General features: G+C 36.5%; 1 protein-coding gene across 4 annotated transcripts; it reads right to left on the bottom strand.

The window, feature by feature from the left end:
• Positions 1-700: 700 nt before the first annotated feature.
• Positions 701-27,096, bottom strand: LOC121370442 (putative neutral sphingomyelinase). Of its 4 annotated transcripts, none has more exons than XM_041495666.1 (9): positions 27,016-27,096; positions 24,396-24,501; positions 22,704-22,806; positions 21,203-21,279; positions 18,624-18,807; positions 16,124-16,327; positions 6,307-6,436; positions 3,646-3,771; positions 701-3,259 (listed from the first exon to the last, which is right to left on the bottom strand). In XM_041495666.1, exons 2-9 carry the CDS (start codon positions 24,428-24,430, stop codon positions 2,943-2,945), a joined length of 1,176 nt encoding a protein of 391 aa, XP_041351600.1. In that variant the 5' UTR covers positions 24,431-24,501; positions 27,016-27,096; the 3' UTR covers positions 701-2,942. The 4 variants fall into 4 exon arrangements, with proteins under 4 accessions (XP_041351600.1, XP_041351602.1, XP_041351603.1 ...); XM_041495668.1 differs by having other exon boundaries at positions 26,934-27,070; XM_041495669.1 differs by having other exon boundaries at positions 26,995-27,066.

Raw genomic sequence — 27,096 nt, 5'->3', positions numbered from 1 at the left:
ATATTTTATATGCACCACCCCATAGACAGGATAGCACATACCAAGGCCTTTGATTTACCAGTCGTGGTGCACTGGCTGGAGCGAGAAATAGTCCAATGGACCCACTGACGGGGATCGATCCCAAACCGACCGCGCATCAAGCGAGCGCTTTACCACTGGGCTACGTTCCGCCCCTCCTAGTTTTGGAGCAAAATCTCGAATTCGGCCAAAAATCTGAGAAATATTCGGGCAAAATGTGCTAACCTGAGACCTTTTTACTATGTATTTCCATCATTCTCCCCCTCAAAATTAGTTGTAATCCATGCAAAAATGCGTAGTGATTCATTTGCAACCCTATATAGCTGTTTGGTAGTAATGCTATTATGAACAAATATCCAGTTGTTATCCAGATTAGGGCATTTTCGGGCAAAAGCCAGCCCCCTACAAAAATGAGAACCCGTACGCCTATGCGCATACACCACACATATGTACAAGCAGGCCCGTAGGAACGGCTTTGGGAGTGGGAGGGGGGAGGGGCACTGACGGCTCGGGTACAAACTCTGTATCAGGTTTTGGTTACAATGGCAAAAGAAATGTTTTTTTAAAAAAGGCACACAAGGCACGTGACACACACACACACACCCCACACCCCACACACACACCACACTTCGGTTCCTACGGGCCTGACAAGGATAAGAAAAACGACTCTGTAAAGACAATAGACAATAATAAATACCATAGGTTTATATAGTAAAAATACACATAAAACATTCAATCATATATATATATATAAATTCATAATTCAAATATAATTGTTCACATGTTCAACATGATCTGCCTTCATTAAACGCCTGCATAATACTACAGGCACTACCTACTTGTCAAAATAACAAAAATACTTATAAAAGAATAAATGTAAATAAAATGCGTAACGCTAAAAAAAGATAGGTTTTTGTTATATTTATATTTAGTAGTTAATTGATCTGTTAAATGTATCGAAATACTTATCTATTACATCGGTATATTAATAGTTACTATTAATATATTTAGACATCTCAATATATCAATTTCCAGTTATAAAATATACATAGTTATAGTTTAGAAACAATTAAAACAAGCATTCTGAGAGCTCTACTAAAGCAATGCATGTCTTCTACAGGGCCCAGACAAATTTCGTATATCCTAAATTCAAGAGTTATATCTCTGCAAAAATGGATAAATCGCCAGGAAAGTCAAACTTGATCTGTAACAGTACATTATAAAGTTATACACAAAATGTCTGCTCAATATCTCAAGGCATTGTGGGAGAAAAAAAACCCATCCAGAAAACAAATTTCCAATCTCCCAAGTCCAAGTCATATCTCTGAAAAAATTGGTAAATCGTAGGAAAATCTAACTTGATCTGTAACAGTACATTATAAAGCTATACAAAAAATTCTGCTCAGTATCTCAAGGCATTGTGAAAAAAAAACATCCGGAAAACTATATGTAGAACAGACGGACAAACACAAGACAGAAGGATGGAGGTGAAAACTATAGTCCTCTTCGGACCACAGGCTCCCACAGTGGGATCGCTTTCGTTTGCAATGCAATTTCCTTTAGTCTCAGGCAGGGAAGGTTTCAAAGTGTCAAATAACCTTCAAAGTGTGTCAAATAGTGGCCCTTTTCAATCTTAAGTTCCTATATTCCTAGGCGTGGAGGGGGTGAGGGAGGTGTGAATGTACTGACGATTGTATACATTTGTTTTGCCACTAAAGTGCGTTCTGCTACAACAGTTTTTGGGTCACATACTGACTTCCAGAGGATTCTCGTATTCATCGAGTGGTGGATACCTTGCGTGAGTAGTCCCTGTCGGTTATATAACAAACACTGTATGTATGAGGCTACTGATGACTTTGGACAGTGCATAAACTATCAAAAATCATTCAGCAACATTTGTTTTCTAGATATTTTTGAGTTATTTACCTAATATTTCGTCCTTGGACTAAATATGTGTGTACGCTTCGTCCACACACTAAATACATAAGATATATATATTTATTATATATATATATATATATATATAGTTACAAACTTCCCGCTGTTGTACGATTTACTTTATTCTGATTAGAAGAAGTTATGTCAATTGAGACATCATTACATATAACAGGTCATGGAAATGACGTAAAAAAACAGATGTATGTGTATTTTTACTAAATATGGTGTGTTAAGGCACGTGTGCATGAATTTTGGTATGGGGCGAGGGCTAGACTGTGGCAAATGATTTTTATAAGGGGTTTAAGCCATGCTCCCCCGAAATATGCATTGAAAAAAATTTCATGCACACACACAAACTATCCACAATTCAATTTGAACACTTGAATATAAATGTACTTTGTATTCTCTGTGCAGTTTTTAAGCAAACATTCTGCAGCAGTATGAACCCACAGTAGAGCGGAAACAGATGCAGTTTCCACACTGTATTCCTTCAGTTTTGGTGTCAGCTGAAACTAAATCAGTTACCATGTAACATGTTTTAACACAAATGTCAGTTGAATTTGTCTTTCAGTCTTGTTTGGGGGTTTTTAAAAATTAATCACAGAATTTTAATCTTTAAATTTTTAATGACATTGGCAATATTTAATAACAAAACCCAGAAAATTAAATGTGTCTGTTCTCATGACCATGACCCCAGTCCAGAAGCAGAAAACCAAAAGCAGTGTCAGGCCCAACTTTACAAACAGGAGGACGTAGTACTTCTTGGGATCTCCGCCAGCTTCTGTTTGGCTGAGCAGGAAAAGTAGAATAAATAAGAGAAGAAACCTGAATTGGAAAAATCTTTTGTTCGATTTGGTCTGCTATATGCCAAGGTCGATAAATTCAACACTTACTGTTTTTTGAAGATGTTGCTTACTCTGCCATTCCAAAGGGTTCTCATTTATCTTGTCTGGTGGTTTCATTGGGTTTTATTTAATCACTGAATTTTAATTTGCAATTGCATTAGCAATATCTAACTTAATACCAAGAAAACTATTCTCGTCTGTTTTCATAACCACAGCACCGGTCCAGAAGTAGAACGCTGTGATCAATGTCCACCCATAATTTATAATCTGGAAGAAGGGGGGCACCTGGGGCTCATTCTGTATCATGATAACGAAAGTGATCATGAGAAATGATTGTAACAGTGATTGAAACAGATAACAATCCCCGGATAGCCTGGACTGTTGTAGGCCATTGTTAATCAATTCAAATGCTTCCAGAAGATGTTTGTTTCTCTCTGAATACTGATCATCAACAGGATCTGAAAAACAGGATAAAATTATTAAAAATGATAAGTATTAGATACTAACACATTAATATTGATATAACTATTCAGTATTGTCGGCACCAATATGGGTGGCCCTGCCTGGTGTTGGCACCTCTATGTAACTGCCACCAAACTCACCACCACCACCAAAACCATCATCACCAAACTCACCACCACCACCACCACCATCAGCACCACGAAAACCAGCACCACCACTATCACCATCATCATCATCATATCATCATCATCCATTATCATCATCATCATCCATTATAATCATCATCCATTATCATCAGCGCACAAAATTTACTGGACAAACCCTAATTGAGAAATACTACAATTCAGTGTTAAACGGACTCCCGATACCAGTGAAAACTTACAGACGACATCTGAAAATTGCTCTATTCTGAGTACAGCCTTCAAAGACTCGTGCTTCGAGTAGTGGAACGGTGTTCCGAGAATGCGACCCATTATCACTGAGGCCTCTTCAACAAAGACTTTCACACCTGAATCAACAAATTACAACTCATTAAAGAGATATAGGGGATAAAATTTCAATATTTTAGGTGAATGGGAACTGATTCACATGACTGTTTATCTAGGTAACCGATTTTTGTAACACATGCATAAAGTTCTGGTCACCCTGAAGTTTGCAACTTTAAATTTTTGTATGTAACGGTTCACCACATATATAAAATGCTATACAACTTTTCACTTGATATCCTTTTCTAATGTCCGAGGACCATTGGAGCTGATGATAGGGCTAGGGCATCCAAATTAATCAAAATGATATATATAGAGAATAACTCACCTGACTAAGATTGAATCATACTCATATTAATTAGCTTGACAAACCAGGATTAGCTTGACTCACCTGGATTAGCTCAAACATACCTGGATTAGCTCAACTTGTCTTGATTTTAGATCATCTAGGAATTAGTAATATATGGCTATCACAAACCTTTCTATCGGTAAAATAGCTATCACAACAAATTAGCATAGGACAAAACGACCAGTATTTACAAACATGGAAAAATAATATTTCAGAATCATCGAGAGGTAAAACCTACAAATATTTCAAAGACCAATTAAATTTAGAAAATTATCTTAATATTATTCCGGAAAAATTATTGACTGTTATGATAAAATTTAGGACTTCTAACCATTATTTACCTGTTGAGACTGGATGTTGGAATACAGTTCTATTAGAAGATAGACTTTGTACTATTTGTGATGAAAACGACATAGGAGACGAATGTCATCATGTATGTAGTTTTTTCAATAATTCATATAAAAACAGCTTTATTTCTAATACTTTGGAGTTATGGGATGATCTTGACAGTTTAACTCAAAATGAACCATGTCCGTGTACCTATAAAAAATTAATAAAAAAGCGAAATCCCAATCCTTCATCTACTCTCTATCTTTATGGAAATCATAAATGTAACATTATCCATTGTCAGCTTCGTAACTATGCTAGTAACTTAATCTATCATTTATTTTTAAGCCATCTTTCTGATAGCCCAAGCTGTGCATGTGGAGATAACTGTGAAGATAATTTTCATTATTTTTATGTCTGCCCTCTGTTCATCAGACAAAGATATTTATTTGCATCGTTACGGAATTACCTTGATATCTTAGACATTGATCTACTACTATCTGGGTCAATAAACCTACCAATTGAAGAAAACAATTTAATTTTTAACGCAGTACATAAATATATAGCTGAAAGTAAGAGATTCGAGTAGAACTAACTTATTATTCTGATTTTACTGCCCTATATAAGGTTAGCTCCAACAATAGGATCATTACTATCATATATTTTTTTTGACTATCCCATTTCTATTCTATCTACCTTTTATTACTATATATTAAAAAATATTAATTATGTTAAATATTTTATGCCATTGACATTATTATGTTTTTTTTATATGATTATGAATATTGTCTGATGTCCATCTTGTTTAGGAGAGCACTTATATAGGCTCTGCCTGTTGTGCAATCCTTTTGATTCTTATCCTTTTGATTCTTTTTTTATCAATAAAATATCTCAAAACAAAAACAAAACAAAGAATGTTTACATCCATATTATTATATATGACCAAATATATATAAATTTAGAGAACTTATGAGCAGTAAAAGATTAAGCACACTAAAAAAAATTAGCTAAATTCATGAATATAATTTTTCAAGTATTTAAACGCCCATAACAACAACAATACCCAACAACCAAAATTACCATACATTAACCAGTTAATGAAACTAAACTTCAACATACAACTATACTTGATATATTTTAAATCATATTACATTAATTTATGTCTTATTGTTATTTTATAAAAATTTAATTTTTATTATTACATTGTATTATTATTTATTTTATTTATATCTATATACTGTAATATCAAGAATTGTAAATTACAGTTGTAACCGAAATTTTCTGAATAATTATATTTTGCAATATACCTCTACTCTGTTACATCGCGGAATGCATCTATATTGTTAATACACATATTTCTATAATGTAATATCATGTATTTATATTATTAATACACATATCTTAATAATGTAATGTCTTGTACTGTATTTGTATTCATATATGTACCAAGCAATGTATTCCTATTATTTGTATCCTCCTGTTAACCATCTTGTCCAAATCAGAATATGTATGTTCCTCTTACGCCGTTGCATAAATTTGGCCTGAGTGTAATAAAGTTCTGTTCTGTTCTCAACCCACCTTGATTAGATTGACTCACATGGATTTCCTTAAACATACCTGGATTAGCTCAACCCGCCTTGATTAGATCAACTTACCTGGATTTGCTCAACCCACTTTGATGAGCTCGACTCACTGGATTAGCTCGACTCCCCTGGACAAACCTGAATTAACTTGACTTGACTGTCATTTGGATTAGCTCGACTCATCTGTCATTTGGATTAGCTCAACTTACCTGGATTAGCTCGACTCATCTGTCATTTGGATTAGCTCAACTCACCTGGATTAGCTAGACTCATCTGTCATTTGGATTAGCTCAACTTACCTGGATTAGCTCTGTACATGATGTAATCTATCCGCTTGCCAAAAGGATACTCCTTCTTATCTGCAGCACTCGTGTAATTGTTGTAGGGCAAAGCACAGGTGTTACCAGCCGCATCACTATATGTCATTTCCTGATAAACAATTAAAATAAACATTCTGAGAGTACTGCTAAAGCAATACACGTCCTGTACTGGGCCCAACACATTTTCATATTGCCTATGTTCAAGGGCCATAACTCTGTTAAAAAATAAAAGTTTTATTTAACGACACACTCAACACATTTTATTTATGGTTATATGGCATCAGACATATGGTCAAGGACCACACAGATTGAGAGAGGAAACCTGCTATCACCACTTCATGGACTACTCTTTTCGATTAGCAGCCAGGTATCTTTTATATGCATCATCCCACAGACAGGGTAGTACATACCATGGCCTTTGATATACCAGTTGTTATGCACTGGCTGGAACGAGAAATAGCCCAATGGGCCCACCAACAGGGATCGATCCCAGACCGACCGCATCAAGCAAGCACTTTACCACTGGGCTACGTCCAACCCCTCTCTGTCGCACGCCCTAGTTTCAGTCCGTGAAAATTAATTCTAATTTGGTTAATCTACAAAACTGTAACACACTTGGCTTGTGGTCATTTGCCCCCTAGGACATTTGCCCCCCCCCCCCCCCCCCCCCCCCCCCCCCCCCCCGGACATTTGCTCCCCCCCCCATTTGCCCAGATACGAAACACACCACCCACATTGCTCCCCCCCCTCACCCCCCGGGACATGCTGCCCGGACTTTGCCCTAACAAACATATTATTAAATAAAACAATATTTTATTCAATACTACATGACATAATTACAAAGCACTTTTTCACAATGGCCTATGCCCTTCAGGGTGGTTTTCACTTCAGTCTGATACAATGGCCTATGCCCTTCAGTGTGGTTTGCAGACACTTATCACCAGCAACATACTGGTTACACATGGTGACCAACCGCTCCTGTAGCTGTTTGGTGTGGCGACGTACTCTCTTCTTGGGGGGCTGGCCAATATCACTCAGTCGCAGTATTCCCTCTACAGTGGAAAAGTCCTTGCGCAGACATTCAATTAGAGTCCATATTGTAGGATGAGCATGGCCCACAAGGGTACTGAACCACCGATTCCATGCTTCACACATATTGTTTGTTCGGGAGCCACCATTCATAGTCACCTCATGTACATCGGTCGGATCAGGTTGATGCTCCTCACACCGATCAATCACTGCAGTGAGTAGTTCCTGGTATGTGGCCTCAGACTTATCACTGAGTAAGGCATATACACAACTCACTGATCCGTCGTCGAGTGGAGCACGTATCACATACAACTGCGCAAAGATATGAGGAGCCACTCGAATGTTCCATCCATCATCCAGATGTCTGCTTTGGCAAGGTGTTGTAGAGCTGTGTCTGAACCAAACACGAGCATGCAACTCCTGCTGTCGGCGCCGTTGTCATAGAATAGAAACGGCCTGGGATTATCTCCCCCAATTGTAGTCCACTCGTCGTCTATGGTCAGGTTAGCAGTGGAAGAAGGGTTCTTGGGATGATGTTTCGCCTTCTGGCGACGTAGAGTACGTTTGAGAGCATCAGTGTTCCCTAGTGCTGCGCGAACATCAATAGTTGGGAAAAGTGTGGTGTCTGAGGTAAGCTGGCCAGGAACTGGAACTGGCAACTCATTTTGCGTGCCCCTATCCACTAAGGTTCAGGCACGCCCACCCCGGATTCAGCCTCTGACTTCGCCAGTGACCGACTCCGGGGCGGGGGGGGGGGGGGGGGGGGGGGGGGGGGGGGGGGGAGTGTGTGAGAGAGATGAGGGTGACAATTTTTAATAGTGTGGTAGGACCACTTAAAAAAGGAGCCAAAATTAAAAATAATTTGGGGTCTATCATTACATATGTTTATTTATTATATTAATATAAGAGCACCATAATTAAAATTAAACCTATAACATTCTATTATTTTATAATATAATTAGTAGGTGCATAATTATAATTAAATTTTCAATCGGGCAGTTCAAAAATAATATATACTATACTTATATATTTAATAATAATATTTATACATATATATATATTATATATATATATATATATTTTTTATTTTTTTTATTATTTAACTTTTAGCCCTAGAGGAAAAAGGATTCGCAAAGGGGGGAACCCAGCATCACCGAGCAGTCCGGCGCTCCAACAGGCGGGGGCCCAATAAGGTAAATCCGGATTTCCATGGGGGGGCGTTCCGGGGGGGGGAGGCCTCCTAACAGGCATCCCTACCGGCCCAAACCGCCAACGCCCTATCGCACCCAAATATGCACCCTACCACGGCGTCCCCCCCCATCCCACCCCCCCCCCCCCAGGTTATCCATAGAACACAGATGGGCCGTATTTAGATGAGATGAGTGGTGTGAGTATAATGATATATGAGAATAAACCCGCGAGCTGCCGTCTGGTGTGGTTGTGAAACGTATAAGATGTCGTTGTTGTTGATGATTGACAAGTGGATTGATCCAGTTCTTGGAGTGAGGTGCCCTCGCCGTTCTCCTCAAGCATTCATGAGCTCTACACCCCGAGGGGTGCGCCACCTAAACGGATGACAAATGTCATTGCTATATAATCCTCGGTGTCACCCAAGTAACCACTTATTCGTTAAGTGGGTGGCTCCGAGTACCGATCAGGTTTTTTTATTTGTATATATACAATTGACCGATCAAATTAATACCGTTTAAAACCTGTTTGATAATTAAAAAGAACGGGTACATGTAAATTAAAATAATAATATTTTAAAATGCTAAGAGGAAAAATTTAACAATAATAACTAAATTTATTATAACAATTAATTAAAAATATAATAACTATACCATACTTAGTTAAAAACTAAAACACATTCACACACAGCCATATATTCCGCCCATGAAGGGCGGCGCAGACACTGCCAGGTGTCCGCGCCGCCAAGTCAAGGCGGAAAAACAACATTCACGCAACCACTCTCACACTAGGTTCAGATTACACTTTTTGGCCAGCTATAAGCGCGGACCAAATAGAAAACATTTATAACGGGACCGGGTTCTAATTGGTCAGAACCCGGGCCCAGAAAGCCAATCGCCCCAGCACCCAATAATTAATCATTCCAGTAAAGATAACAGTAAAGAGTAGACGTGCTAGCAGCGGCCAGCAGAGAAAGAAGAGAAGTAAAGCGAAAGTTTCCATACGGTTGAAATGTGGGAAGTAGTAAAGAATACCGGACAAGATAATGTCCCAAGGCTACCCACGGCAAGACCCGGCTCTCCGGATATCACCGAATGGCACCTCGGGAACACTCGTGAACGGCATTCAGCAGTTAAGACAGAAGAAAGAATACACAGTGTGTGTTAGAAGTGAACCGGATCGATATTCGACACTCAGTATGGAAGGGTGCGTTGCGATTGGCTGAATCTCGATCCCTAGTCGGAGCCGTTTGAAATAAAAGAAAGCCAGTGTTAAGAAACAACAGGCGGAAATTGAGCAGCTGCGATTGGCTGGATTTCGACTCCCTCCCTGGACAAAAAAGAAAGAAAGGAATGTGGATGTTACAACTCTCCAGCCAATCGCCAACATGTGAATGAAGATTATTGTGTATAGGCTGTTCGGTGTTTCTAAAATTGTTTAAAAGGAAAGAGAGATTTATTAATATAATTAATTAAAAAGAAATAAACATTTATAGTTAAAAAGAGTTAAAATATTATATAACTAGTGGAAGTTATTCGGTTTGTCCACGGGAGGGTAAGGCCAGCGCCGTTACCACCGTGGACAAGGTTTGCCACCAGCCAACTGTCCGCCGCTGTAAGGTGAGTTTAGAAGTTAAGCAGGCTCCTGATTGAGTATAGATTTATAGTCCTCGGACCGCCCTCGACCAAATTTACTTGGTTACCAATTTATGTGCCAGCTACTTGTTATATATTTATTTTAGTATCTTTTACAAAGTTTAAAATAGCCCGTTCCACCTCCTGTTTGAGAGCGGGGGGCGGGTTAAATATTTTAACCGGATTAAATTTAATTTTACATTTATCTATTATTATTTTAAGAATATTTCTTTCCTTAGTATATTTTTTACAATAAAAAAGGAAACTGGCCAGGAGTTCCCCATGACAACCTCTATTACTAGTTATCATTTCCATGTTGAAGAGATTAGTGATTTTTTAATATCTGACTGGGACCCCAAGTTATATAGGGAATTTTGTCATCCTAGATTAATCATATTATTAAATGCATCCTTTCATGCTTATTAATCACACCTAATCCTATTCTGCCTATATACACAATGCCACATTTAGTCTTTTGATCAAAGCTGTAGTTATGGAGGCCATGACTATCAAGTAGATTAAATGATTTTCACTTGACAATACCGATCGGAACTGTCAATTAACATCGGTGGTAATTAAGAAAACAGATATTTGATGTTATTATAAACAAAGCTCACTGGTAATGATATGTGTGTGTGTGTGATTCTAAGTTGAAGAGATTAGTGAGTTTTTTAAATATTTGACTGGGACTCCCAAGTTCTATAGGGAATTTTGTAATCATAGATTAATCAGATGCGAGATTATTAAATGCATCCTATTCTGCCTATATACACAATGCCACATTTAGTCTTTTGATCAAAGCCGTAGTTTTGGAGGCCATGACTATCAAGTAGATTAGATGATTTTCAGATATTTGATGTTATTGTAAACAAAGCTCACTGGCAATGATAGGTGCGTGTGTGTGATTCTAGAAATATTTTTCGTAATTCGTTAATTTATTTCCATAATAAATGGAAGGAAGCCACATACATATTCATGCCTTCATGTATCTCAGTTGCAATATTTAAGAAAAATATTGAATAATTTACACAATAAAAAAAAAATTAAGGTGGGGGGGCAAATGACCGGATTTTCATTAAGCAAAAGGGCAAATGTCCGGGGGGGCAAATGTCATAGGGGCAAATGTCCGGGGGGACAAAAGACCTGGACCCAACACACTTAGATCATGTTTTTATAAAATAGAGTGAAAAAGCAGATTATTTATCGATAAATACCATGGGAATCCCCATGACCCAATTACTTGAAATAATTTTGAAAGTTAGTATTCTGATGTCACCGGTAGATGTCGCTCAAAGCACAGAAATGCCTATGTCACGACAAATTTCTCAGAGTGTACACAGACTTGGGGTGCGTTCCTTTCACCTCTCCTGGGCACGTTCCAACTGTTCTGTCCTGGACAGTGAAAGGAATAAGTTTGGAACAGGAAGTTACTTTACCAACATGGTTGCTTCTGTTGAGGAAGTGGCTGCTGCAGCAATCATGATACTTGAATCGGAATAAGACGACAATGATAGTCCGTCACTGACCATGTTGACTATACTACAGTGTTTGAAATAATAAATTTTATATATAAACCGTAATTAGCCTACATTTGCTATTCAGCACTGGGTACTAGTGGCTAACCTATTGTTATTAGCAATTAGATGCACCATTTATTATTGTTGGTAGTAGTAGTGGTAGTGGTAGTGGTAGTGGTAGTGGCAGTACGGTCTGTAGGAACCAGAGGTGGGGAGGCACTTCTCCTCCCCAGGACGAAAATGTAAGGATTTTTTATTCCTACTCTATTTAAATAAAGGTAACAATATAGCTTGTGCCCTCCACCCCCATCCCCCAAGGTTGTATCCTCTCTCCACATATCGTAAGACTTAGGAAAATAATTGGTTTTAAAGGTTTGTAGGTTTGTAACGCTTTGTATTGAGATATTTACTTGTCTGAACTTTATTGTTAATGAAAATGTTCACAAACTGCGAAGAAAAACCTCACAAATGAACAACAAGCAAACGACAACAAATCGGATGTTGATTGCGCGAACCGTGCACGAGAAAACAAACCGAACCAAAATGATAACGGTCACGTGGTATACCAACGTCTGTGACGTTGAAATGGGAAGATCCCCTCTAAAAATAGATTAGACTTTGTCTGCTCAACGTATTTTTCTCAGACGCATTTTTAAGAAATACGAAAAATGCATTTTGTGGTATTACAAACACCAGGATTACCAGGATTACCAAAAAACACTTCAGGTGAATGGAAATGTATATTCTAAATAATAAAATATAAGTAAAGTGCAATTTTATTTGTGAGAAAATGGGTTTAATAGCGAAAAACAATGCCGTAATGGTTAACAACTAGTGTCCCTTTAAAAATGCATAACTCACTATGAAATTCAAATTTGATCTGTAACAGTACATGATAAAGCTATATGCAATATTATGCGGAATCATGAAAAAAATGTCCAATAAACTATATGTGAGACAGACAGACAGACAGAAAAACAGACCAAGTACTTAAGTAAGTACCCCACCCCCTATTATTTTGTAATGGTTATACTGTTTTAGTATATCTCCTAATGTTTTTTTAGTGTTTCCAAAGTGTATCTCCTATATACCTGAACTTGTCATAGTAAACTGGTGCACTATTTTTGTCCCCATATGTGACTGAGAGGGGGCAGGTGGGTGGGTGCTGCTTGGGTGAAATTGAATACTTGTGTGCATATGCTGTTGTTTTTGTTGTTTTGTTGTTTTGAGCAATACCTGTATGTGTTCTGCTTTGTTGTTATTATTCTGATTATAATCAAATGCTACAAACCGTACCTCTCCATGACCTTGTTTACACACTTAGATCTTCTACTATTGTTTATTGCTTCTCTTTCCTGTCCTACCTGCTACTCTACTGTCTTTCCTTTACCTGAATGGTTAAAATTTAAAATCATGTTCAATGCTGACTTTAATAACATTCCAAATTTAAATGTATTGGTAAAAAAATGGGCATCGCTTACCTGCTGGATATAGGACAACAAACAAAATCTTCGATATGTTTAATTCTGTTGTATTTTGTACTGTATATTTATTTTCCCCATTCTGTTTCTGTGTGCCTCCTACCTTGCCCACAAATAAATTGTGTTATATTTTGGTGTTCGATGTCGACTGACTTAGCGATTTATTGGGCAAGAATAGGACTGTACTACAGTACTGGATGTGGTAAACAGATCATTGACTTTTTGTGTTTGTACATTTTTTTAAGTTATAGATTTCTGGGGCAACGAGGTGTACTATTGGTTTTCTTGCTGATATTTTTGTCAGGGGATGTCATCTAAATCCTGGTCCTTCCCTTACTGTGTCGGCTAGTTTATCTGTTGTCCATCTGAATGTAAATGGTCTTGTATCAAAAGTGAACCTTACTGAAATGGAATTGTGTGATTTTGACGTGATTGCTGTTATGGAAACCCACTTAAACCCAAATATTTTGAATGAAGAAATTATAATTAAAGGCTTTAAAGAACCATACCATAAGGACAGGACTTACAATACTTGGGGCGGTGTAACAATTTATGTAAAAGAAAATATCATATCAAAACATAGGGATGATATAGATATCCTTGGTCTGGAAGCTCTATGGGTGGAACTAAATCATAATAATTGTAAAATTTTAATTGTTAACTTTTATCGTGCACCATCTAGTCTTATGCACACATGGAATCTAATTAAAGAATCATTTAGTTGTGGCATGGATGATCGAATAAACAAGGTTGTTATTGTCGGAGATTTTAATTCAAATATTTTCGAACGCAGCCATCATAAAATTGATCATTTGTGTGCCCGCTTCCAGTTGTATCAACTAATTAAAGAACCTACACGAATTACTCAAAACAGTAAAAGTATTCTCGATTTAATATTTGTCTCTTGTCCACTATATGTTGAAACTGTTGAAGTTCTAACTCCTTTCTGTAGCGACCATTCCCCAGTTGCACTTTATATTGGTCCCAAATTACCAAAAAAAAAAAAGAAAGGCAATCCAGAGGACTTTATGGGATTACCCATCTGCCAATATTTGTGGTCTTAAAACATTTATTTTAGACTTTGACTAGGGGTAATATTTTTGATTCTGAGTCGATTGATACAATAACTTCAAATTTAACGAGCATTCTATTGAATGCGGCTAAAACGTTTATTCCTTTCAAAACTGTTACAGTACGACCAAATGACAAACCCTTTATGAATGGAACCATTCGAAGATTAATCAGGCAAAGGCATAAGCTACACCATAAAGCTAAGACTCTCAACACACCAGTAGCTTGGACAAACTTTAGGAAAATAAGAAATCTAGTAATTAAGGAAGTACGTAAATCTAAGTACGATTATTTTAACACACTTGATAACAAAATTAATAACACTGATGATACTGGATCAAAACACTGGTGGAAGCTTGTTAATACGTACTTAAAAAATCGTGGTTCTAGTAATTCAGTGATACCCTTGTTTGTTGATGGCACTGTCATTGAAGACCCCAAAGAATTAGCTAATGCATTCAATGAGTTTTTTATAAAACAATCTACCTTAGATTCTCTAGCCATCTTGATGTATAACATGTATATTTGTTAAATGTAGGGAGAGGCCTTAATATAGGCACTTGCCTGTTGGCCAATCCCAAATTTGATTTGCTAATAAATATTGTTTAAACCAAAACAGACAGAATGACAGAGACAAAACCTACTAAGAGCAAGTCATCTAAACTGCTGAACATACACATTAAAGGGATTATTATGAGTTTGTAACATGTTTCCAACTAACAGTTTTTCTGGCGATTAAAATTACATATTAAATACATTTTCTTGTTTAGAATACCAGTGTTTGTATATCCAATGTGTCTGTGGTCATATGCTAATGATTGTAACAATTATTTGTTATTTTACTTCGTAATATAATATAAATTTATTTTGTTGGACGTACAAAATTATTGGAGGCTATTACAAATATTCAGATGACAAGAAACACTGGTGGGGAGTGGGGGGGGGGGGGGGGGGGCGCTGCAAACTTATCAACTTCATAAATTTAGCCACTTGCAAATTTTATTAGCCATTTTGTGTAAAAGTGGCTACCGACAGCGCTAGCCCTGAAGCCATTCAACACACACAAAACATATACCTCAATCCACTATGGGCCAGTCTCCCAATCAAAACATATACCTCAATCCACTATGGGCCAGTCTCCCAATCAAAACATATACCTCAATCCACTATGGGCCAGTCTCCCAATCAAAACATATACCTCAATCCACTATGGGCCAGTCTCCCAATCAAAAAGGGGCAGGACGTAGCTCAGTGGTACAGCGCTCACTTGATGCGCGGTTGGCCTGGGATCAATCCCCATTGGTGGGCCCACTGGGCTATTTCTGGTATGTTAAAGGCCATGGTATGTGCTATCCTGTCTGTGGGATGGTGCATATAAAAGATCCCTTGCTGCTAATCGAAAAGAATAACCCATGAAGTGGTGACAGCAGGTTTCCTCTCTCAATATATGTGTGGTCCTTAACCATGTGTGACACCATATAACTGTAAATAAAATGTGTTGAGTGCATTGTTAAATAAAACATTTCCTTCCTTTCTTCCTTCACAATAAAAAAAGTGAACAATTAAATACTATATACAGATTAATTCAAACTGTATTTGACAAACAACATACAAATGAGTTGCAACAATATCCAGGTGTGTGTGCAGGAAGTTATGCGGTGGATGTAGGGGGAGGGGGATCTAAATTGTGGCAAGCGAAGTTTCTGATGGTGTTCAGATTTTGCTGCCCCAGAAATATTTTACAATTTTTAAAATTTGTTTTGATCAGGGGAGAGGGGGTTGACCCCCCCACACACACAATTCCCCCCCCCCCCACACACACACCCCGAAATCCCCACTCTGTACACGAGCCAATATGGAAGTTTTCCCTTCAAACCTTATCAATCCAGCAGTCTCTGAGATTCCCATTGGTCAGTATAAGTTTGTAGTTGAGATCAGACGGCTCAGAGTTGAGATCACCAGCAAGAATAACGAGATCACATGCCTCGGACGTCTGCTTTATGAACTGACTAATCTCAAAAGACTGCGCAACGCGGTGTGCTGCGTACTCATCGAAGTTTCGGCTGTATCTCGTGTGAGTCTGAGGAATTAAAAATAACACAAAACATTGACCCGTATTCATCCGATTGGGGGTTTATAAAGCCCAGCGACAACTTTGTTTATTTTTTACAGAGATAGTCCTTGCGTAATTCCCAACAAATCTATTTTTAACACATGCATTGAACTTAAAACCATTTGTTAAATGTATGTAATAGGTGGTTAGCAATTAAAAAACATTTCCAGTAATGGCAATACCCAGGTCTTGTAGGTCTTGAAGTATTTTCAATCCACAAAATAACTCTAAACCAACCATTTAAGTACTAATAAGCCAATGTAACACATTGTACATCTATTAACTCTTTTTTTTTTTTTTTCCCCATTACTTTCAGTTTAAAGATAGACACACACACACACACACAGAGAGAGAGAGAGAGAGAGAGAGAGAGAGAGAGAGAGAGAGAGAGAGAGAGAGAGAGAGAGAGAGAGAGAGAGAGAGAGAGAGAGAGAGAGAGAGAGAGAGAGAGAGAGAGAGAGAGAGAGAGAGGGGGGGGGGGGAGAGAGAGAGAGTCAGTGAGTCAATGAGTCAGTGAGGTGACCAAATTCTAAAGGTTTATAATAAAATGATAAACAGCCTAAATTAGTTAGAAATAAGATGCAAGTCAATGAAGAGAAAGGATAGCAGGCTGTGGGATTAAAAGAAAAATGCTCAGAACTATGACTTTTGTTTTGGCCCTAAAAACAAGTTCCATGTTTCCACTAGATAGAACATCCGTGGTATTAACCTTCAACAAACTTAGGAATATCCAAAAAGAATGTACATGTAATTTTATTTACCGTTTTCAAATTACAGTGAATCAGACCCTCTGTAAACCAGAATTCACCCATAGCCGGACATTTAGCAGAGTCCTGTTTTAAAAAATCACGACAGAATTTAACTTCTCTAAACAGGATACCTTAAAACCAGACATTTTACTTTTATTTGTCCAGAGGGTGTCCGCTTTAATAGAAAGAAGTGTTTTATTTAATGACGCACTCAACACATTTTATTTACGGTTATATGGCATCAGACATATGGTTAAGGACCACACAGATTTTGAGAGGAAACCCAGCTGTCGCCACTACATGGGCTACTCTTCCGATTAGCAGCAAGGGATCTTTTATTTGCGCTTCCCACAGGCAGGATAGCACAAACCATGGCCTTTGTTGAACCAGTTATGGATCACTGGTCGGTGCAAGTGGTTTACACCTACCCATTGAGCCTTGCGGAGCACTCACTCAGGGTTTGGAGTCGGTATCTGGATTAAAAATCCTATGCCTCTACTGGGATCCGAAACCAGTACCTACCAGCCTGTAGACCGATGGCCTGCCACGACGCCACCGAGGCCGGTGTGTCCGCTTTAGATGAGTTTTACTGTATATACTTTTCCATCACTCCTTTTACATGTATGGCCCCACAAAAATTACATTTAAAACAAGCATTCTAAGAGTACTGCTAAAGCAATACATGTCCCATGCCATGCCCAACAAATTTTTGAATCTCTTAAATTCATGAGCCATAAATATATGAAAAATGCTTAAATGAAAGTCGTACATGGTAAAGCTATATACAAAATTTCAGCTCAACATCTTGAGGCATTGTGTAAAAAACCCAATCTGGAAAACACAATTTCAAATCTTAAAAATTGCTATGGAAGTCAAACTTGGTCTTAACAGTACATAATAAAGCTATATGTTAAAATTTTCAGCTTTAAAATATCTTGAAAAACAAGTCCGGAAAACTATATGTGGAACAGAAGGACAGACAGACAGACAGACAGAGGGACAAAGATAAAACCTACAGCCCCTCTGGTTGGATCATTAGGGGACTGAAAAAAGCAACATAATGGATCAGTCTCGTCTTCACAAAGAGTGGTTGTCAGACCTTGATATATTGGTTGTATACATTCATTTAAAACTGTATTTTGGGAACACTATAAAATTCAAGGGCAGGGGGATGTGCACCCCTAGCACCAACCCCTTGGATCAGTGCCTACACAGTACCAGGTATCTACCAAGCTTGATATGATGACCACAGACCACAAGAAGACCATATGTAGGTGTGGAATTAACTGACTCTCATATGACTGGAGTATGAGTTGATATGATTACCATAGACTTAATACATGTAGGTGTGGAATTAACTGACTCTCATATGACTGGAGTGTGCGTTGATATAGAGACCACAGAGTTAATACATGTAGGTGTGGAATTAACTGACTCTCATATGACTGGAGTATGAGTTGATATGATGGCCACAGACTTAATACATGTAGGTATGTAATAAAACTGATTCTCACATCACTGGAGTACAAATTGATATGAAGACCATCGATGACCATCTTACAGAGACCGACCCCTTTCCCAGCATACCAGTCTCCATGCCAGATCTTGTGAGCAAACCCGTTGAGGCTGAAGCGATAATACATCGTCTCTCTGATAGGGAACTTGGAGAACACACAGCAGCCACTGCCAAGCATTCCGCTAAGGAAGAGAAACAATAAAACATGTTACCAAAATCTACACGGTCTGCATGGTTCATGGTATGTACTTTGTCATCAACCATTTGGATTCCATGACTTTCCATAACCTTTTTACAGGGTTCAGTTATCAATCAAACTCCACAAATTTCCATGACCTTTTAAAGGCATTATGGCCCTAAGACACTTCCTTTCTCCGATGGTCCAACCATAATAAAGGTATAGATCTACTTTATATTTCTAAGTCACCGACTTCAGTTACCAGGCATTGCGAAATAGGTTTGGCGATTACAGATTATTTTTACCATTATTAATTTAGCAAGTGAATTTAATATCATGACCAGTAAAACATTTATCCACTGGTCAGTATGGGAAGTTTTTTGTTTTGTTTTTTTAATTCTAGAACCCCTGATATACATACAGAAGTACTGTAGGGCTAGTGAATATTCAATCATGGCTAGTGAATTTTAAAAATCACCAATCCCATAGTTAGTGAATTTTTTTTAAATTCTAGAAGGCCTGGATTTTAGTTTTAGATAAATAAATTACAATCAGTAATTCAGTAATATTTATTATCTGTTTTGACATTATGCAAATATTTAATAATAATAAACATTATTATTAAAATCTATCTTACAATAGATCCTTCTCTAAGTGTACATGGCACCCACATGTACTCCATAATGCATCTAAAAGCAACTGAAAACTTTTTTAAAATTTTCGGGGGAGCATCCCGAACTCCCATAGCATTTTCACGCCCTTTGAGGGCTCAGTTCATGTAAAACTATTTTGCCAACCCTCTGAACAAAAATCCTGGGGGAAACACTGCATCAAAGAAGACTTTACTTATAACTTCTTGATTAAATTGTTAGTTTTTGAAAATCCAATGTATTTCTAATGTTTGAAGTAACTCAAAATGTACTGAGAGGCATAAATAACACAATGGGTATTTGCATGAATCGTTCATTATAGAAATGTCTTATCATATATATACTGAACAACTAAACAACTGTTAAGTCATGATTTACAAAACAAGCATTGTGTAAGACTTTGTCACAGATTTATTTTTAAGCCGCTGTCACATGTAGTTTCCGAGGTACGTAACTTTTTTGTTTCACTTAAAATGAAGGAATGAAGGAAGGAAATGTTTTATTTAATGACGCACTCAACCACTTAAATGAATTTTACAACCAAGACCAAAACTTTTTATATTTGCCAAAACTGATAATTTAAGAAAAAAAGGTTGTAAGCAAAAAGGTTATAATAACCGAAACTATTTTGCATTGCATATAATTATAAATTTATAATAAAGGTCAGTGGCTTTAAGAAAAAGTTAAAGTTTGTTTTGTTTAACACCACCACTTGAGCAAATTGATTATTAATCGACTACTGGATGTCAAACATTTGATGATTCCGACATATAGTTTTAGATGGGAAACCTGCTACATTTTCCCATTAGTAGCAAGGGGTCTTTTATGTGCACTTTCTCACAGACAGGACAGCACATACCATGACATTTGATATACCAGTCGTGGTGCACTGGTTGAGATGGAGGGTGGGGTGGGGGAGAACCCAATCAGAAAATGGGTCTTCTGAGGTGATTCGATCCTACAACATAAGTACCTCAGGCAAGTGCCCTACCAACAGAGCTAAATCCTGCACCTGGCTTTAAGAATGACTATATCTGGAACATTGGATTAATTATTAATTATTACTCCAGCGGTCACTCATAACAGGGAAAATATTTTCCATATTTTCTCAGTGAGAAATATTCTGCATTGGTCTAACGAACAATACTATTGAACAATTTGACGCTTACAAACCAATGACTTTGTCGGTACTAAATATGACGTCATCACGATTTGACAAACACACAAAATGACATCATGTAGTTTAAAGAGTTTGCCTTTACGGTTCTCTGTTTTTGGTGTTAAATTAATAACAAAATGTCATTTTAATGCAATTCATTATAGATTTGGAAGCAGAATAAAGAGAACTTGTGTTTTTTAAAATTATCTATGAACATGATTAAATTACAACGTTATAGTAATTCTCAGAACAGTGCGTATTTAGTGGTTTACATCGTTCCTATACAGGTTGGCCTTCGTGCATGTGCGTTGAAAATAAAGGCTTTTATTTTAGAGAAAAAATAGCTTAGGTAATAAATAGAATAACAAACTCGGTACCAGTTATTATCAAATTTATGTCCCTTGTGAAATAATTTTCATTTGTCACCCGCTAAAGCTCGTGACAACTGAAAATTATTTCACTCGGGACATAAATTTGATAATAACTGGTAACTCGTTTATTATTCTCTATTTACCGGTAGATATTGGTGGTTGTTTTGTTAACTTTGATTAATGTTACATGTCAAAATTCAACAATCAATTAATTATCACCTGTAGAAATAGTGTGAATACGGTAAAACTGGACATATTTTGTCACACAGTTTCTTGTAGTCTGATGAAAGCCAAACCTGAAAAAAACAAATTCCATTTACAAATAAAATTAAAATTTATTTAAGAATACATTTGATTTTATTCTACTGACATTAGAGATATATATGCAATATTACATTAAAAGAGTTCCAGCATTTTAAAAGAAAAGGAAAGGAATATTTGTTTAATGACACCTCAGCACATTTTTAGTGGTAAAGTGTTTGCCTGATGTGCTTTCAGTCTAGGATCGATCCCCGTCAGTGAGCTAAATTTTATACATAGTGGCTACAATATTTAGAATTTGACTACTACATTTTGTTTAAATAAACCATTTTTCAATACTTTTCAAACAAATATTCTACATATCTAAAAGTTGGCTCAAACAACATTATTTCCAGTATGACTTCTGACAGTTTACCATTATTACTGGAATATAAATGTTGAAAAATACAAAGTGACATCTCTGAGACATTAAGAATTTGAACAAGTGCACCGAGTTGGGTTTCATAAAATGCCAAACAATTTACTGTTATATGTGAGCTATGGCCCGGGATCGGGGCCTTTAAAATTAGAATAAGTATTTGTCAATTTCCATACATGTATATATGGGTATGTGTTTATTTTTCATAAAAATTAAAATATAGAGTTGTAGTTTAATAAGGTGCAACAAACCAGGGTTTTAAAAGTCTGTTTTGTTTAACGAAACGTTTAGAACACCAGCTACTAGATGTCAAACATTTGGTAATCCTGACATAGCTAGTCTTAGAGAGAAAACCCTCTACATTTTTCTATCAGTAGCAAGGTATCTTTTATATGCACCATTCCACAGATAGGATAACACATACCATGACCTTTGACATACCAGTCATGGTGCACTGGCTGGAATGCGAAATAGCCCAATCGGCCCACCGATGGGATTCGATCCTAGACCGACCGCACATTGAGCGAGCGCTTTACCACTGGGCTACGTCAGGTCCTCAGATTTCATGGAAACAATCATTTCTGGTACTGTGTCGGTAAAATCACGAACCCAAATTTTCTTTTCCCATGATTATTATATTGGGTACGACTATTCAACAAAAATAATATACATCTATAATTATGTTTTGAAAACAGTTTCTGATGGGTTCCCATGATCACAAGGCACGAATCCGAAAAGGTGTTTCCCATGAAATTTGAAATCCTATGGCTTGTACGTCCCAACCCTCATCAAAGGTAGCAATATATGTGGTACAGTATGTGATTATATTTTATTGTGTTCAAAAGTGTTTCCCATGAAATTTGAAATCCTTGGCTTGTACTTCCCAGCCCTCATCAAAGGTAGCAATATATGTGGTAAAGTATGTGATTATATTTATTGTGTTCAAAGCAGAAAGGATGGTACCATAATGCCTCGTCAGGAATGTTTAACTGAGGGATGTAAACTGGATAATACTCGGTTTATTGACTGATATGTTCATACCTTCTCCAAAATAACTAAATTATAGTCTCTTTTGGAAATTTCATCACCTATTGCCCCAATTCGATCACACAGATCTTCATATATAAATGGAAGTGGCTTTCCCCTACAAAACAAAATACAATATTGTTTATTTGTGAAATATTGAACTCTGTAAATGCATATACGCAGAGGGAAGGAAGGAAATGATTTATTTAACGATGCACTCAAGACATTTTATTTACGGTTATATGGCGTCAGACATGGTTAAGTATCACACAGATATTGAGAGGAAACCCGCTGTTGTCACTTCATGGGCTATTCTTTTCGATTAGCAGCAAGGGATCTTTTATATGCAGCATCCCACAGATATACCAGTCGTGGTAAACTGGCTGGAATGAGAAATAGCCCAATGGGTCCACCGATGGGGATCAATCCAAAACCCACCGTGCATCAAGTGAGTGCTTGACCACTGAGCTACGTCCCGCCCCTATATGCAGAGAGAGCCAGACTTGATTCATTTACCTAGAACTAGATTTTTCATCAAATTTAAATATTACACTGGCACTAAGAAAATAAAGTTTTATGGCAAACCGTAAATATTTATAAATGACAAATTCTAAAACTATTCTTTGAAATGATAAATTTAACATCTTACAAAAAAGAACATCATATATTTTGTTTACCCCGATTGTAGAACATTTGAGTTAGGAATATAATAATAGCTCTGGCACTCACGAAATTATCAAATTGTATATTTAAAAAACAATTGGCTAATTTTAATTTGGTGAAATAATTTTCTGTAATTAATGACATTTTCAGAAAAAATAATATGGGAATTTCTGAATTTTTTAAAGTTTCATATATAATATATATAATATTTTAATTTATCATATAATATCTTACATTTTCAGTGCAGTCAAAGTATGTGATATTTTTCAGATCAAATACTTTAAGAATTTGATAACTTTGCAAATTAGATGTAAATTAGTCGAGGACTCAGCATTAGGTTTATTGACATTTAAGCAAACGTACTTGGGTGACACTCCATGATTGACGTATGCATTCATAGTCATCAAATAACAACATTTCAGTGGCAATTTGACACTGAAAGCTGTCCAGCGTTCAGAAAACAAAAAAAGTTAGGCATAACTTTATTTTGATGTAAGGACATCCAAAATGACGTCATTTCCATTCAAAAATACACCGCGCCACATATTCTTACGTCATTTGAATATCTAGTAATGGCGGACTGGAATTAAAGTTGCGTGTACAGTTTACAAAAACATGTTGTATTAAGCTTGAGCTTATATGATAAAGATATTATTACCCTCGTGTATTTCGGTATCGTCAATATCATATATTAGGAATAAAAATAATGTATTATGCTCACCAGAGCCTCGCATAATACAATTTTTATTCCTAATATATGATATTGACGATATCGAAAAACACTCTGGTAATAACCTCTATATATATTTAATATATATATAGAGCTAGACCTGAAAGATAATTTCTATAAAAAGGATTGCAGGATAAAAATAATAACATGTCAATGAGCTTTATCCTCTTCAGGACAAATGGGGAATTCTACTTGGCAAGCCTAATCAAGATCCCCATTCTTACCTTCACATAAATGTGATATCCTATCACAGACAACCAACACTACACTAAAATAACTAGTACTAGTATACTAACATAAATATTGATACTTACCAGCAGTTCAATGTTAAAATTCTCAGCGTTGTCATTGTGACTGCAAAATTGTTGAAAGACAACAGAAGTAATAATATCGTCCAGCAATTACAGAACAATTAAGGCACTGAAAAAACACACACAAAAAACAACATTACATTGATCACTTTCGAGTTCGCTCATGACAAATATTTCACATATTAACCACTAATACACACACTTTAGGAACAAACCCGACAGCAACCCCCTTTCAATAATGTTCTGGTTAAATACGTAGGTGCTGACGGGTTTCTTCCTGTAGTGTGTGTATTAGTAGTTAATATGTCAAATATTTGTTATTGATCAGCGAACTCGAAAATGATCAAGGCAATGATATTCAATATCAAACATAGGGTTATTGTTGTATTAAAGCGGGAGTTTTAGCCTACCCGGTGACAGGCAGCAAATACATGTTTTCACAATAGAGTTATCTCTGGTTCAGTGAGTGATCATAACCATCCAAATGTACATTTAGCTCTTGAATGGAAGAGTACTCAGGCTAAGTTAAGACAAGTGAATGGTCCTTCTTTTTTTCGCCTTCAAAAAAAAATTGGGCTTCTTTTAAGGACAGTTTAGTGGGAATATTTATAGGGTAAATGCTAATAAAGGTATTTTAACCCAAAATATGGCTTACATTTAGCAAATTTTAACAGGCAAATGTTTTTTACGTCCTGTCAATTTCAGGGCATGGTGTTATCCAGTGGTAAAGCACTTACTTGATGTGCCGTCAGTTTAGGATAAATTCCTGTCAGTGGTCCGCTTAGGCTATTGCTTATTCTAGCCAGTGCACCACAACTGGTATATTAAAGGTCATGGTCTGTACTATCCTGTCTGGAATGGCATAAATGACCCCTTGCTACTAATAGAAAAATAAAGCGGGTTTCCTTTCTAAGACTATATGTCAAAATTACCAAATGTTTAACATCCAATAGCCGATGATTAATAAATCAATGTTCTAGTGGTGTCGTTAAACAAAAACTTACTTTTCTTAGTTAAATGGGAGTTATTTCCCCTTAATAGAAAATGTTAATTTTGAGAGGTTAGGGCCAACTTAATTTTTGTATTATTTTTTAAAATACAAGCATGTCCGGTGTATCAACGCATCCGGTGATTCGGCGCAATTGGTATTTTGTTCAAGTATGCTTAGGAAGTAGTCATGTTGTCAGTGGTTTTAATGAATTAAAGTTCAATTCCATTTTCAATTTTTTAATAAAGTATCAACATATTTATTATTAAGGGTATAATTTGTTTTGTTTTTTTAGAATTATCAATAATTATATCATAATTTCAAAATAAATCATTCACCCGTTTTCGTGTATATAAACGCGAAGTAGGTTAGCCTCATTGATATTAAGAATGTTAAAACCAGTTTAAAACACCTTTCCCGCATTTTTAAAATTGTAGTAATTATTTTCTTCGGTTATTTTTATTTAAACTGAAAAAGAAGATACAGACAAATACAAACAAAACAAAAGTTTTACACCTTTATTGACAGTCATTCCAGTTCACAATTGTCACATTGTTACCAAAAATAATAATAATAAAAGAGAAATAAGATCCACGTCTGTGCACAATCTACCCTAGAATAAAATACATGTAGGCATCTTAGCCATGCATGACAATGAACATGTATGCATCTGCAGTACTATGCCACTCAAGAAAAACGATTCCGAAACTGATCACGAGATAGGTCATGATAGACAAAACAAAAAAGTACTAAAATAATCCTGGGACAACAGTATAGTGTTTATGGGCTACAAAGTGAGGTCATGGGTGATTTATAAATAGCAGTGTCACCGATCCACATCTACTGCGCCGAATCACTGGACATGCAAATCGTTTTGAATACAAGGGGGTGTCTACATTTATGGATAATTTTTAAATGTTTATTTACTATAGACATAAAACAATTTGTAGTGTATTTCCGACTATGCACTGCTTCATTGGTGAGAGGCACATTTTATTAAGTATTTCAGTTTTCATATAGAAAATGGTCTTTGAATGCTTAGGTGCGCCGATACACCGGACAGCACTGTATGTAGTTCTTTTAAATTGTTTGACAAAATATCGCTATCATTCTCGACACAACATATTTTGAAAGTGTCAGCGACCCCTTGATAGCATAGTTCATCAAGTTAAACGTCTCTGGCATGATATTTATTATTGTGATGTTTATTGCTGTGCGGTAATGTCAAAATGTTTAAAAAAAATTTTTAAATAAAAACAAACAAAAAACACGGCATGAGTTCCTTATTTTCCCCATAACGATTTTAAAGAAATATTTGTTAGAATTAGTTTAAGGTTAGGGTTAGGGTTAGCGATAGTTATATAAAATATATTTTAAAACAATTTGTTCTATAAAACCAACATAATGTTTATATTTCGTAATCTAGGCCTAGCACTACGTCGATTGTAGTAGTGGGGAAAATAGACGGTGAACTAGAATGTCATGTGTTACGAAAATTCAAACATATGCAAATAACAATTTCGGTAAAATTACACCACAGCAATCTTCAATACCATATATTTTTTCAATAAGTGTTTTGTTGGTGTGACATCAATATTTAAATAAGTTACTAACTTAGTAACTAAGACTATTTACATCAAAAACAAATGTAAAACATGTCCACGTAGAGATCTAGTTAGAGTTCTATCCCTTTCGCCGGTGTCGAGTGATTTTGTA

The sequence above is a fragment of the Gigantopelta aegis genome, chromosome 4, assembly GCF_016097555.1.
Source record: "Gigantopelta aegis isolate Gae_Host chromosome 4, Gae_host_genome, whole genome shotgun sequence".
Classification (NCBI taxonomy): Eukaryota; Metazoa; Mollusca; class Gastropoda; order Neomphalida; family Peltospiridae; genus Gigantopelta; species Gigantopelta aegis.
The sequence above is the reverse complement of the archived record's forward strand: the minus strand, read 5'-3'. Positions and strand labels throughout refer to the sequence as shown.

What these genes read in the sequence shown, in the direction of transcription:
- LOC121370442 (XM_041495666.1), bottom strand. Translation starts at nt 24,430, where the DNA reads ATGACAACGCTGAGAATTTTAACATTGAACTGCTG. An exon ending in TATTCACACTATTTCTACAG is followed by an intron (nt 18,808 to 21,202) that starts GTGATAATTAAT and finishes TCTCTTCCTTAG; the next exon opens with CGGAATGCTTGGCAGTGGCT. An exon ending in GCAATTTTCAGATGTCGTCT is followed by an intron (nt 3,260 to 3,645) that starts GTAAGTTTTCAC and finishes CCTGTTTTTCAG; the next exon opens with ATCCTGTTGATGATCAGTAT.